General features: G+C 50.4%; 1 protein-coding gene across 2 annotated transcripts in view; it reads left to right on the top strand.

Annotated features, from left to right (window-relative positions):
* The window catches only part of Efr3b (EFR3 homolog B), a 72588-nt gene extending 58355 nt beyond the window's left edge, over positions 1 to 14233 (top strand). For both annotated transcript variants that reach the window (XM_048353299.1, XM_048353298.1), the window contains 14 exons: positions 7 to 168; positions 764 to 875; positions 1164 to 1215; positions 2515 to 2687; positions 3218 to 3293; positions 3715 to 3876; positions 4689 to 4820; positions 6843 to 6910; positions 7614 to 7741; positions 8440 to 8531; positions 10346 to 10394; positions 11465 to 11571; positions 13101 to 13150; positions 13592 to 14233. In XM_048353299.1, coding sequence (XP_048209256.1) covers positions 7 to 168; positions 764 to 875; positions 1164 to 1215; positions 2515 to 2687; positions 3218 to 3293; positions 3715 to 3876; positions 4689 to 4820; positions 6843 to 6910; positions 7614 to 7741; positions 8440 to 8531; positions 10346 to 10394; positions 11465 to 11571; positions 13101 to 13150; positions 13592 to 13697 — 1469 coding nt within the window. In that variant the 3' untranslated portion in view covers positions 13698 to 14233. The remainder of the gene's footprint in view (positions 1 to 6; positions 169 to 763; positions 876 to 1163; positions 1216 to 2514; positions 2688 to 3217; positions 3294 to 3714; positions 3877 to 4688; positions 4821 to 6842; positions 6911 to 7613; positions 7742 to 8439; positions 8532 to 10345; positions 10395 to 11464; positions 11572 to 13100; positions 13151 to 13591) is intronic.
* Positions 14234 to 14461: the final 228 nt, after the last annotated feature.

Raw genomic sequence — 14461 nt, 5'->3', positions numbered from 1 at the left:
CCCCAGGACCCACGGTGCTGGAGATGTTCAACACCCTGCTGAGGCAGCTGCGGCTCAGCATCGACTACGCGCTGACGGGGAGCTACGATGGGGCCATGAGCCTCGGAACCAAGATCATCAAGGAGCATGAGGAGCGCATGTTCCAGGAGGCCGTCATCAAGACCATCGGTGGGGAAGAAGACGGGGCGTGGCCTGGGAGGGCTGGAGCCCTGAGTGGTTCGGAGAGGGAGAGGGGGCGTGGCCTGGGAGGGCAGGAGCCCTGAGTGGCTTGGAGAGGGAGGGGGGCGTGGCCTAGGAGAGTGGCATCCTGGGTGGGTTTGGAGAGGGCCCTAAGGGTTGTTGTCTTGGAGTGGGTCGAGGCCCGGGTGAGTTTGGAGAAGGGTCTCGGGGCTTGGTCTGGGAGGACCAAGAGCCAGAGTCCTGCGTAAAGACTATAGGTGCAGTAGGGGAGAGATCTGGGACGGGTCCCACTAGAAAGGCAGGGGTGGGGAGCGCAGGGCCTCTACTTGGGTGTCAACTCTAGGGCTGTCAAACTCTAGGATTGTCAAACGCATACCTGTTGCCAGGGACATTGGGGAAGACAGTCTATCCATGGTGCACACTTTATCCACATGGTGTCCACATCCTAACCACAGCCTTGGTGGCAAGTGAAGGAACCAAAGTGGAAAGGCCCTCTGGAATCCTCTGTCTCCTTCCTAGAGAGACAGAATGAGCCTGGAGATCCCTCACCTAACCAGTGATCTCCGTCATCCTCTCCCTGCAGGCTCCTTTGCCAGCACGCTGCCCACATACCAGCGCTCAGAAGTCATCCTCTTCATCATGAGCAAGGTTCCGCTGCCTTCCCTACATCACCCCATGGAGACCGGAAGGACAGGGTGAGTGCCCTGCCCTCTCCCAACCTAAGCCCCTCCCATTTTCCCCTTGCTGTGTTTCTGATTGTTCTCTTCCTGACTTTCTCATTTTTTACTCCCAAATCCTTAGTGGACGTTAGTAGTGTCCTTGGATCCCTCGATAGGTTCTCAAGCTGCCCTTCCTTTCCCACTGGGCCTGGAATTCACTGTCTTGGGAAACCCAGTGAAATACTCCTGGCCAGCTGAGCAGGCAGGTGTGGGGGTGTCAGCCTCATTGCCATCCTGCTTTGTGTGCATGTCTCTGGTCTACAGGGAGAATCGGAACCGGCTGACTCAGATTATGCTGCTGAAGTCCCTCCTTCAGGTGAGCCTCTCCTGTCTCCATTTGTATTCTGCCTCTGTGGGACACAGCTCCTTCCATGGGACCAAGAGAAGACTACCCCCCCCATCCATTTATGCAGACTTCATATGGCATAAATATACCCAGCCAGAATGGCAAGTCAAGGGCTGAAATCTAGCCTGTGCTTCACTTGCTAGCCAGTCTGGGTACTGACACAGCTAGGTCATCCAGAGCAGGGGAGACATCTAATGTTTCTAACTCCCACAAACCTTCCTTATTGGCTACGAGTAGCCCTGTCACTCAAACCTTGTGTGTCTTGGGATGGAATCTGTTGGTTCTAGTTCTTTTCCCCTCCCAGCACCCCCTTCCTGTGTCCTATCTTCCTCTGTTTCCTGTTACCCTTTTGGCACTGTGCCGATCTCATCTTCCAGTTGTCTTTCCCTTTGTGGGTGTTTTCAATGGCTCTTCTCTATACCTCTACAGCCGTCACAGGATCCATTGTTCTCAAACACCACTCCCAAGACAAACTGGTTAAAATATATAGGTTCCCTAGAGATTGTGAGTGGCTAGTCAGAGGAAGGAGTCGGGGAGGGTATTGTTGTTGCCATTGTTAGTTTGATTTTCTTGCTTCTTGAGGTGGGCTCATGATGTAGTCCAGGCTGGCCTCCAAACTATAGTCCAGCCCTGGATGGAAGCTTTCCCAGTCATCAAAGGCATTATTCTGTGATATGAACCTAAGAGCAAATACAGCTTACTGCTATTGAGTATTTTGATATCACACATGATGTTTCTATGCCACATGACAAGTCGGAAGGCCCTGTTGGCACTGTACTAGAGAAGCTGTAGCCAGGTGTCATCAGTGTGTGTGCTGCTTGTGGCCATGTGTGTTTTGATTCTTCAGCCTGGCTCAGGTTCTTCCACAGTTAGCTCTTGTGACTATCTTGCTCTTAACAAAACATTGTGTGTGTGGTGGGTGTTCATCAGTTGTGCCTAGGTGGCCAGGGCATTAGGTCCAGAAGTCTCCTGGCTCTATTCTTTCTAATTAATGCTCACTCCATGATACCTTTGACACCCGATGTCCCTGCACCTTGTTTACCTGTCTGCGGAGTTCCCTGAGTAGGTGTCTAGGTGGCTGTTGGAGTTGGCAAAAAGTGGCTATCTATATCTAGGGTCTGCGAGGGAAGTAGGGAAAAGAAGCTGGGTTGGAGGAATCTGAGGAGGATGGATACTTTCATACCAACTTCCACTGATTGCTTTTCCATTTCTTCACTGAACACATAGGAGACACTGTTCCTAAATGCAACCATCTGGCCTCCCTTACAGGTGTCCACAGGCTTCCAATGCAACAACATGATGTCAGCCCTGCCTAGCAACTTCCTTGACCGCCTTCTCTCTACCGCCCTCATGGAGGATGCAGAAATCCGACTCTTCGTTCTAGAGATTCTCATCAGTTTCATTGATCGTCATGGAAACCGCCACAAGTTCTCTACCATCAGGTGAACTTGAAGTCTGCCCTCCAATAGTATGTGACAAGGTAGATGACTCCCAGTGGGGCCCGTCTTCTTGACCTGTAGCCTCCCACCCAATTGGACAGGGGCATCAGATTCAGTGAGACCCACCAGGGTGTCGACCATTTACTCTCACCTTGGGATCCTCCCAGGGGAAGAGGAACCAAAAGGCATTTATGTCTGGAGAGGGAGAGTGTACTGGAGATTTAGAGGAGGAAAAGCACATACTAAATGAAGTTTTCAGGTAGGAGAAAAAGGGCTGTAAATGATTAGAGACGGAGAGGATTGGAGGTAGAGGTGCTAAGGAGAAGAAGAAATAACCAGAGTCAACTATTAAATAGAAACTTGGCAATTTGGGAGAAAATGGAGACTGACCTAAGAACCAGACCCAGAGAAGTACTAGGAGGCTTGAATGCCAAGTTACAACATTGAAGATAAAACCAAGTAATAACGTGTAAGCTCAGGCTGCCTCACACAAGGGCTTGGGGGCCCGGGGGTCCCCTTCTATCCCCTTTCAGTACTCTCAGTGACATCTCAGTCCTGAAGCTGAAAGTGGACAAATGTTCCCGCCAGGACACTGTCTTCATGAAGAAGGTAAGCAAGCTTGACCTTGACACAGTGATCCCAGGAGGGCCAGGCCTGTGCCCCCAACCTCCCAGCTCCTAAGTCACTGCTGCTCGTCACTGCCCCCAGAGTCTTCCTCGTCCCTCTGGAACTGCCTGGTGAGGTTATTAGCCAGCTTCACCTTCCAGAGGAGGGGTACTCACTGCCCAGACCAGAGCCAGGAGCAAGCTAGGGAGCCAATCCAGAGCCATCAACCATGTCTGCTCCCCAAACAGTTCAGGCAGGAGCTTGGTAGCCAGTGTCACTGGGGCCCTTTACCCCTAAACTTGAGTTCCCACATGGATTCGTTCCCATGGCTGGCATCCCTGAGGTTTTTGTAGCCATTCTGCTTGCCTCTCGGGACCCCACTGTACTCACCAGGGCTGTCTTCTGCCCCTCCCCCTGTCCCCAGCACTCGCAGCAGCTCTACAGGCACATCTACCTGAGCTGTAAGGAGGACACGAACATACAAAAGCACTACGAGGCGCTGTATGGCCTGCTGGCGCTCATCAGCATCGAGCTGGCCAATGAGGAGGTGGTAGTGGATCTCATCCGCCTGGTGCTGGCTGTGCAGGTGGGACTGGGTGTGGACAAGGACGTGTGGGTTAGGAGCAGGGGGACAGGGCCTGTCAGCTCAGGGCCGAGTACTGAGCAGGAGTTGCTTGACTCTTGCTTTAGAGAATATGATGCTCTTGGCCCTTCTTCTATGAAGACCCCAAACTGTGGTCTTTCTGGGAAACCCCAGAGATGGAGTAATGTCAATCATGGCATTCCTGGCCATGATTTACCTTTGAGTTAGGCAACAGAACTGTCCTAGGGTTGCAAGGTCCTTGCAAGGTCAAAGTGAGACTGTAAGGATTCCTAAGAGGACGCAAAGGCCCTGAGTGATCTCAGAACAGACTTCTTTGTTTAAGAATCCTCTGGTTCTTAAACTTAACTTTTCTTTGGAATTGCCTTGAGAATTTGATAAACTCTCTCTCTCTCTCTCTCTCTCTCTCTCTCTCTCTCTCTCTCTCTCTCTCTCTCTCTCTCTCTCTCTCTCTTCCCAAACTGGTAAGTCAGAATGTCCTATGCATGTAACAAGCCTCTTCTGAGATTCATAGCAGCCACTGTGGTGCCTGAGTCTTTTGAGGTCTTCCTGGGAGGAAGTGATGTCTTGCTTCTGTGCTCGTTGAAAGGTCTCCCACTCATGAATTGTTCTAGGGACCGTTGCTTTTTTTCATCTGAGGATTTTTGTCTCCTAGAAAGTTCTTGGAAAGACAATCTAGAAAACATGAGCCATCTCTACGGAAGATAGGGAAGGAGGGGGAGGGGCTGGGTGAACACTGGGGGCTGTAGGGTAGTTTGGTGGTTAAAAACTTTGGAAGCCCTTCTGTGTTGGCACAGGACGTGGCCCAGGTCAATGAAGAGAATTTGCCTACGTACAACCGCTGTGCCCTCTATGCGCTGGGTGCGGCCTACCTGAACCTCATCAGCCAGCTCACGACAGTGCCTGCCTTCTGCCAGCACATCCACGAGGTTGGTGTCCTGGGGAGCTCATGATCTTCAGCGCTCAGGCTCTGGATTTGAGGCTCTAGGTTCTTCTTTCCCTAATTGGGTCAAGTATGGCAGAGTAAGGTAGGGCCAGGCCCAGGAAGTACCTGGTTCCTACTGCCTGCCCATGTCCTCTCCCACTCAAATAAGCGCTAAAGTCACTTAATAAATGTTGGCCAGGTGGGGTGATGCATACTTGTCATCTCAGCCATGTGAGAAGCCAGAGGGTTGCAAGTTTAAAGCCACTTTGGGCAACATAGTGGGACCCAGTCTCAAAAGAGCAAAGCAAGCTAGGTGCCAGTAGCTCATGCCTGTAATCCTTGCTACTCAGGCTGCTGAGATCTGAGGATTGTAGTTCAAAGCTAGCCTTATACAGGAAGGTCTGTGAGACTCTTACCTCCAATTAACCACCAGGAAAACCAGAAATGGAGCTGTGGCTCGAAGTGATAGAGCACTAGCCTTGAGCAAAAGAGCTCAGGGGACACTGCTCCAGGCCTGAGTTCAAGCACCATGACCAACAAAAAAAAACACAAGAAGAGTTTTTGCCTCAGAAGCTCTCAAATACCACAAAAACATGAGCAGACCAGTAAACATCCATTCGCCATAGTGCAGGTGGCTAATGAAGATCCTTATGAAGACTTTTCACATCTGGTGCATCTCTCTTTTTCCTTTGCTGAAATGTTTTAAAACAAATCCCAGCTCTGTTGGCATACTTTCCATATATCAGTGTGCATGGCTACAAAACAAAGCCAAACAAACAAAAAAAAAAGGCACAACATGGGCACCTCCATCAATGACCACTACACTGGCTGTATAGCTAATTAAAGTGTCAGAGCTCAAGAGTAGAGATGTGGCTCAGAGGTAGAGTACCAGCCTTGAGATTAAAAAAAAAAAAAGTGAGAGCAGGTGGTCCAGAGTTCAAGCCTTAGTACAGGCACCAGAAACTACCCATGATATGATTAGCTATACAACCAGTGCTCACTGTGTTGCAAAAATAATCTCTTAAAACATGCTGAAGTAGCTGGCTATTAGCTGCTCGTGCCTGTAACGCTAGCTACTTAGGAGGCTGAGATCAGAGGATCATAGCTCAGGCAGGGGAGTCTATGAGATTCTTATTTCCAAATTAGCACCCAAAAAAGAGGGGAGGGCTTCTGGGAATGTGGCTAAGTGGTAGAGTGCTTACCTAGCATGCATGAAGCCCTGGGTTCGATTCCTCAGTACCACATAAACAGAAAGCCAGAAGTGGCACTGTGGCTCAGGTGGTAGAGTGCTAGCCTTAAGCAAAAAAGCTCAGGGACAGCACACAGTCCTAGGTCCCAAGTTCAAGTCCCAGGACTAGCATGTGAAAAAAAAAAAAAGCTGAAGTGTTTATAGGTGGAATGATCTGGTGTCTAGGATTAACTTTAAAATGTACTAGCAAGATGAAATAAACCAAAAAAAAAAAGACCAGGTGTCCGCTGACCTGAGCTGGCTGGGGAACTTATGGAAGGGCACTCTAACTACTCCAACAACAACGTAGCCTCTGAACTAACGGAGTGCACGGGCAACGCCCAGGTGTGCTCTTCATCAGAAGCCAGTTGGATTGCTGCCAGCACACCTGTGTACTCTATAGGCCGATATCTCCCCATTTCTTCCCACCTTAGTAACTTTCCCTTCCTCTCCAAAAACTTGCAGAGATGCGGAGGAAATGGCAGTGTGTCCCTGTCCATCAGCTGTTTCCGCAGTCTCTTAGGGCAGTGTCCTTGGCGGGAGGACACGTGATGAGTATGTGCCGTATGTGCCGTCGGTGGCGGCATCTTGAGCAGGCAGCCTGGGCTTTCTGGGCTGCTCTGAGCCAGGCGGGGGAGCCGCTTCTCACTTGCAAAGCCTGGCTGTAGTGTGCTCTCCAGCGAGCTTGCGGAAGGGAGGAAATGCCGGTACTGGGGTGGCAGCTCTTTGGGTACCTGTTCTGACCTCCCTTGTCCTAATGGGCCCAGCCCTCACCATTTGATTTCTCTCAAACTCCAGGTAATCGAGACCAGAAAGAAGGAGGCTCCATACATGCTCCCTGAGGATGTGTTTGTAGAGAGGCCCAGGTAGGATCTGCTGGGCTATTTATTCCAAGACAGCTGAGTAGGAGATCGGGTAGTAGAGGCCAGGAGGGACCCCCGTGAGGATCCAGGGCAAAAAGCAGACCCTGTCCATGGCCCCAAAGTCCTGAGCAGAGTTGGACCCCAGCCCATTACTATAACCCACACCACAAGCAGACACCTGTAAGCCAGGTTGAAGGATTGGGCTGCAAATGTTGTGGTGCCACCTCTGGGAGCTTTGGCCAAACCCATAGGAAATGTGTCGTGCTCCTGACAGCAGCCTGCCAACATTGCCGGTACCGCTTCAGCATTAGAGCACCTCAAGGAAAAGATACTCAGAAAAATCAGGGTGTCCAACAGTAGAACTTAACCCTCTAAATCACGGTCCATCCGTACAATACATAACTAGTAAATAATTCGATTGGTGATGTTTCTGACTGTTATTTAATGTAAATATTCATCATATAATGGGTGGATAATATCAATCACAGAGCATGGCTGGGGAAGGGGACATTTGTACATGACCATAAATATATATGACCCCAAGATTCTGCATGCATGTAGATAGTGGTTATCTCTGGAATTGGGGGAGCGTCTTTGTCTTTGGTTTCTCTGTTATTTTGCATATGAATATGTTGCTTTCCTACTAAGGAAAGTCATCAGAGACTCATTACAGCTACCCACAGCTCTCCCCTCCTTTACGGTCTAGGCTGTCTCAGAATCTAGATGGCGTGGTCATCGATTTCCTCTTCCGCCAGAGCAAGATCAGTGAAGTCCTGGGAGGCAGTGGCTACAATTCAGACAGACTCTGCCTGCCCTACATCCCGCAGCTGACAGGTATGAGCTGTGGACAAGGCTGTCACACCTGCCTCTGCCTTTTACCGACCGGTAAAGGCGGTGGGCCTCCCAATCACTCACTGTGGCATATCAGAGCTGAACAACATAGCCGTGTTTATGTTGAGATTCTGGTTTCTCGGCCTCTCCTCAGCACAAGATCCTAGAAAGTAACTGCCCCAGGAGACAGCCTGGCCTGTGGACAGGATGGTCCACTGTGCCAGAAGAACCATGTACAGGGGCTACAAAACCAGACTCCTTGTTGGGGACCTCTGTAAAACTTACGGCCTGAAAAGTCTTAGGCAGTTTGTTGGGCATCCCTGAATTTCAGTTACCTTGACTGTTAAAGGATTCATATGGGAGGTCCATAAAATAAGAAAGGCAAAGGCACTTGTAAATTCCACACTTAGGAAGGTACTGGTGCTGTTAGCAAACAATGTTATGCAAGTTGGGATAGGCTTTCTGGTCACCAGCAGCTTCTTTGTTTGCATTGATGGTTGTAGAACCTTAACCCAAAGGAGAAAACTGACCAGCCTAAGATAACAGAGGGGCCCACAGCCATTGGAAACTTCTGTAAGCTCCAAGTGTAGTCTAACTGTGAACCAAGCCATTGAAGACTGTGGACCAAGCCAAGGCCAAGGGACTCGATCCTGGCTTTTTCAAGGGCCAAGAACCCCAGCTTCTGAGCTCTTCTTTTCCAGATGAGGATCGCTTGTCGAAGAGGAAGAGCATTGGAGAGACCATCTCCCTGCAGGTGGAGGTGGAATCGAGGAATAGTCCGGAGAAGGAGGAGGTAAGTGGGTTTTTTTGTTTTGTTTTTGTCACTGTCCTTGTGAAGCTTTTACTTTAGGGGCAGTACTATGGTTTTGAGTTCAAGACCTTGTATTGGCTAAGCAGGTGCTCATCTTCTCAGCCATGCCTCCAGCCTTTTTCCGCACTGGTTATTCTTGAGATAGGGTCTTGCTTCCTTTCTAGGTGTGTACCTGGACCCACCATCCAACTCTATTGGACTTCCTCTAGTACTGCCTACTACTGCTACTAATAATAATGACAGCTCACATCTGTAATTCTGCCTAATCTGAAGATCTGTGTTTGAAGCCAGCCCAGGCAGGAAAGTCTGGGAGACTCTTATCTTTGATTAACTACCAAGAAGCCAGAAGTGGAGATATGGCTCAAGTGGCAGAGAACCAGTCTTGAGCCAAAAGCTAAGGGACAGCACCTAGACCCTGAATTCAAGCCGTGGACCAATATACACACACACACACACACACACACACACACACACACACACACACACACACACCACACACACCCTACAGATATATATATATATATATATATATACACACATACATACATACATTTCTTTCCCCATGAGCTTCCTTTGCTGTCAGTGTCACCGTCCTGTGGCTCCCTAGCACCTCACACATACCTGACCGAGGTCGGTGCTGACCAGACATGGGTGTATCAGTACATACAGGACGAGTCCTCAGAGATGGAGACATGTACACAGAATGACTCCAGACAAGCCATAGCTGTCTCTTACATGTACTTCCTATGCTAGCAAAATTTTCTCTTTCAGCTGGGTGATCCGCCTACATGTGACAATATTGGCTGAATGTCTTCATCCAAGATCTACACTTCAGTCCTTTCCATTCCAACAAGTGTTTCCTGGATGCCAAACAAATCTAAAAAGTAGATATAGCCTCATAGACTAGACCTAGACCACAGGCTAGAACCAAGTCCTTCCCAGGCTCAGGGAAGCAGAAGCCTGAACTGTGTTTCCCTTCCGTTGAACTGATGGACTGAGTAAACCAAGACGCTCATGCTCTGAGGAGGGATTCCTGAAATCTGATCCACACGCCGTCACTGCTTTTGCTACTGCCCAAAGGTGTCTGTGGAGTTTCCTTCTTGGGGCTTCATAGTTTTTCTCTCCTTTCCTAGGCCCTTGCAATCTTCCATTTCTTACCTGTATGAACACTCATATCACTTCAGCACATACTCTAATACCATAAGTCTTCACAAATGTTACTTAGTTCTTGAAGATGACTTTTTTTTTTTTTTTTGCCAGTCCTGGGCCTTGAACTCAGGGCCTGAGTACTGTCCCTGGCTTCTTTTTGCTCAAGGCCAGCACTCTGCCTCTTCAGCCACAGTGCCACTTCCGGCTTTTTCTGTTTATGTGGAGCTGAGGAATCGAACCCAGGGCTTCATGCATGCTAGGCAAGCACTCTACCACTAAGCCACATTCCCAGCTTGAAGATGACATTTGAAATTATGTTTTCCAGTGGCCTCCTCTTGCTTCTAATAGTTTCTGTCATGGTCCCTGAGAATTTGTTTTAACGACAGTTTTCCTCTCATAGGCTTGACGAGACAGGCTTGGGCAGGGGACGCGGGACAGGGAGTTGTTTTAGGTGGGACTCAGGACTTGCTTCTTAGAGAGTCTGATGAGGAGTCAGCTTCTCTACTGGCACCTCATTTGCTCTTAGTACCTGCTTGGTGGGGCTTCCAGAAACCCCAGCAAGAATGAGTGCCAAGGTTCTACGAAGGAAGTCAGGGCTGCCTCTTTCTTTCCTCCACCTTTCTGAGAATTTCTCTCCCCTCCTTCAGCGAGTGCCTCCTGAGGAGATCACCTATGAGACGCTGAAGAAGGCCATCGGTAAGGCAGGGGCCCAGAGGACTCTGGGTAGTGGGGAGGGCAGGCCCACTCCCTGGTAAGATTTATCTTGGAAAGGCAGGGGCCCAGAGGACTCTGGGTAGTGAGGAGCGCAGGGCCACTCCTGGTGAGATTTACCACTAAATCAGAGGCACAGGCTGGTAGATTCCTCCAAATGCATTGCAGCCACCAAGTCTTCCCTCTTGATGGGGCTCCATACTGTTGCCCTGTGCACCCTCTATCAACCCTTTTTCTACTAATGACAGTCATAATTTGTGGTAAATAATTTCTTTTTAATTTATTTATTCTTTGGTGGAGTGTGATACAAAAGAACAAGTCGACCCATGAAAGAGTAAGAACAAGTCATATTAACACTTATTGCGTAAGGACAGTTGACTGTAAACGATAGTGTTACCTCACGTTTCACCATGCTTCAGCCATGAAGTATACGCATTAAGAGAAGTTTTCTGACTGATGAAAAATTAAGCCCTTGATGACCCTTTAATCCTTTTTCTATGAGTCCTCTCTGCCTGCCTTCCTAAACTGAGCACAGTGTCTATGCCCCGTACCCCCACTCCTGCCCCCTCCCTTTTTTCTTTTCTGGCATTAACTCACTTTGGGTGCATGTGACATGTGCAAAGCTTTCAGTGGCCTCAGACAGCTCAGTTCTAGGGAGAGGGTCTGTGTTGACTCTCATGGGCTGTCTGCCTTTTCCACTGTCGATGGCCCTTTTCAGATCACTCTGACAGTACGACAAGGGCCTGCTGTCCTAGGATCTTCTGTTTACGAGTCCTCATGGCAGTGCAGCTACCTGGGGCCTTCAGAATCCAGCCAACAGGTCCACTTAACCAGTTCTCAGTCATTAACAAGGAAAGGGGCAGATCCTCAGGCAGAGCCAGGGAAAGGCCCAGTCTCTAGAGTCGCCTTTCATTCCCTGGGCCCTTTCCCCATCAGTCAGGACAGACAGAGCCCTCCTGAGCGCCCACCCCCTCCCAGCTCCTCAAGCCCCGCCCCTTCCTTACCGTGGGGGCAGGGAGGACCTGAGCGCTAATCCAGCTGTGTGTGTGTCTCAGTGGACAGTGTAGCGGTTGAGGAACAGGAACGAGAGCGGCGGCGACAGGTGGTGGAGAAATTCCAGAAGGCACCCTTCGAGGAGATCGCAGCCCACTGTGGGGCCCGGGTGAGTGAAGTCCCAGAGGGGTGTCCCCCAGAGCCAATAACTCGGGTATCAGCCCCCCACTGGACCAGATGACTGGAGCCACAGTGTCTTTACTAGCTTGCTTTCTTCTGAGGGTAACTTGGTGAGGGTGGTTATGATGCCCACGTGACGGCGTGATGGCAGAGTGTGTGGTGAACACTTGGAGCAGGGCCCTCCTCCCACCAGGAGATGCCACGGGCCTCAGAAAAGAGCTGAGAAAGAGGCAGCCAGACAAGTAGAGAGGAGGACGGTGGCTGGACAGGAGGAAATAGCTGGAGTGCTTCTTGCAATTGGTTATTATATTATAAAACAGAACTGTGAGCATTCACAATCTACAAACCTTTTCTGTCAATAAAAGACGTATGTGTGCATGTATTTTATATATAGGTATGTGTAGATACTTGTATTGTTTGTTTATGGCTGTCTAGGGTTTGAACTCACACTTGCGAGGCCAGCATCTGCCACTTGAGCCACACTTCCAGCTCTGATTTTCGCTGGCTTTTTTTGAGATGGGGTGTTAATCCTACTACCCAGGCTCGGGGTACTCAGTACCCTGAGTGACAAACTGCCTACTTTAGGCTTCTCATAGTTTCTGGGATGTGGAGATGGAGTCTCTCTCTCTCTCTCTCTCTCTCTCTCTCTCTCTCTCTCTCTCTCTCTCTCTCTCTCTCGCACACACACACACACACACACACACACACACACACACACACATTTTGATTCTCTGTGTGTTGCCAAGATGGCTTCAGACTTAAGATCCTCCTGCCTCAGTCTTCTGAGTTCTGGGATTCTGGGATTACAGGCATGCCTTATCACGCCCAGCTTGTATTTTATATTGATGTGAACTTACCTATTTTCTATCTGTATAAAATGTAGGTTTCCTGGGCCTATGTCCTAACTTCCCATCCCACCTTGATAGATAGACACTACCCATTTCATGGACTGAGTTGGGCCCAGTCACCATTGAGGCCCTATATCTGGACACATGTGAATTAACAAAAGAGCGGGGGGCTGGGAATATGGCCTAGTGGCAAGAGTGCTTGCCTCGTATACATGAGGCCCTGGGTTCGATTCCCCAGCACCCCATATACAGAAAATGGCCAGAAGTGGCACTGTGGCTCAAGTGGCAGAGTGCTAGCCTTGAGCAAAACAGAAGCCAGGGACAGTGCTCAGGCCCTGAGTTCACGGCCTAGGACTGGCCAAAAAAAAAAAAAGAGCGGGCACTTACTCCAAGGCTGGAGACCTTTCCTTTCAACCGGCTCAGGAGCAAGGACCTTAACGGGCTGACATCCTCCCTGGAGCTCCTGGACCTCCGTCCTGTCCCCAGCCAGCCTTTAATGTTCTGAAGCCACAGTCAGGGGCCAGTACCCAAGTGCTGAGGAGAAGCTTGTGGCTGTGGCCATACACCACTTCTCCTGCAGGGCCCTCGAGACTTCCCGCAGACCTGCGGCCTGTGAGTCGGCTGCGGGGATTGTGGGGGCCCAGCTCACTTCTTCTCTGTCTGTGTTTAGGCATCCCTGCTGCAGAGCAAGCTCAACCAGATCTTTGAGATCACCATCCGGTAAGTTGTAGCCCTGAGCAGGGGGGCCCTGCCTCTGCCCATCATCCATCATGAGACCTCTTATGCTGAGCCCTCCTCCCACACCTGCCTTCTGTCTTCCCCTGACCCTCCACCTCGATCCCCAGATGAGAGTCACCCACGAACTCTCCCTAGATGAGGAAACAGAGATCGGAGGGAAAGAAGCTGGCTCAGTGAAGTGTGGAGAGGGCGAGGGGTCCTGGTGTCCCCGGCTGATTGTACTTGATTTCTAAAGCAGTGGTCTTATCTGCATAGCGACTTGACTGAGCTGTAAATTCTAGAACAACCTAGAGACCTGTGGAATGACCAGGTCCCTAGTTCCTGTGCAAAGGGACATCAGCATGTGAGCTGAGTGTTGACTTGCTCTGGAGTGGGACCCCAGGAGGCCTGCTTCACCCCTTTCTTCTCACCTGTCTCCCTCAGGCCCCCTCCAAGCCCGTCGGGAACCATCACGGCAGCCTACGGCCAGCCACAGAACCACTCCATCCCAGTCTACGAGATGAAGTTCCCCGATCTCTGTGTGTACTGAATTCCAAGAGTGGTCCTCCCTGGAGGAGAGACGGGTCCTCTGGAGGACTCACCCTCACGCCCAGCCGCGAGCTCTGAGAAACTCAGTCCCCTTGGATGAGGGAACCTCCCCTGCTCAAGGTGGAGCCCCCAGGCTTCCTCTGGTCCTGGGGGAAAAGATGGGGCTCTCACCTTCTCCTTCTCTTCCCTGAGGGAGGTCCCACCACCTGTCCTCTGGAGCCAGAAAGCATCTCACCTGTGCCCTTGTCTTCTGTGTGGCCCTGAGAATCATGGGAGTGTCACCAGAGGGAAGCCAAGAGGCCTGGGATTCGAACCTGGTGTGTGGGGAGAAGGTTTCCATGAGAGATTCCGGAGACTTGGTTAGTCAAAGGAAGCCATAAATGGCACTTAGAGGAAAGAAGTAAAGAAGTGACAATATGGGAGCTAGAAGATGGCAGCCTCTTATCCCGCAGTTCCCCTTCTCCCAACTCAAGTCTCCGTGTCTCTTCCTCTCGCGCTCAGCCTCCAGTTGTGTACATCTCACTACTATTAATGAATGTGGAGCCCTTAGGAGCTGGGGGCAGAGACCCAGAAGGCGGGGAGGGAGGGTGTGAAGAAGGGATGAAGGACAGGACGGGCAGGTCGCTTCTCTCAACCTGGGTGGCAAGTGTCGTCCAGGACCTGCCTCCTGTCTTGAGCACAGGTGTGGCCATCTTAGTCCCTCTGTGGCCCCTTCTCATGGCCTTCGTTCAGAAGGGCCCTGTGGCCCTCCTGTGGCTGTTCTGT

The sequence above is a fragment of the Perognathus longimembris genome, chromosome 8 (genome assembly GCF_023159225.1).
Source record: "Perognathus longimembris pacificus isolate PPM17 chromosome 8, ASM2315922v1, whole genome shotgun sequence".
Classification (NCBI taxonomy): domain Eukaryota; kingdom Metazoa; phylum Chordata; class Mammalia; order Rodentia; family Heteromyidae; genus Perognathus; species Perognathus longimembris.
The sequence above is the reverse complement of the archived record's forward strand: the minus strand, read 5'-3'. Positions and strand labels throughout refer to the sequence as shown.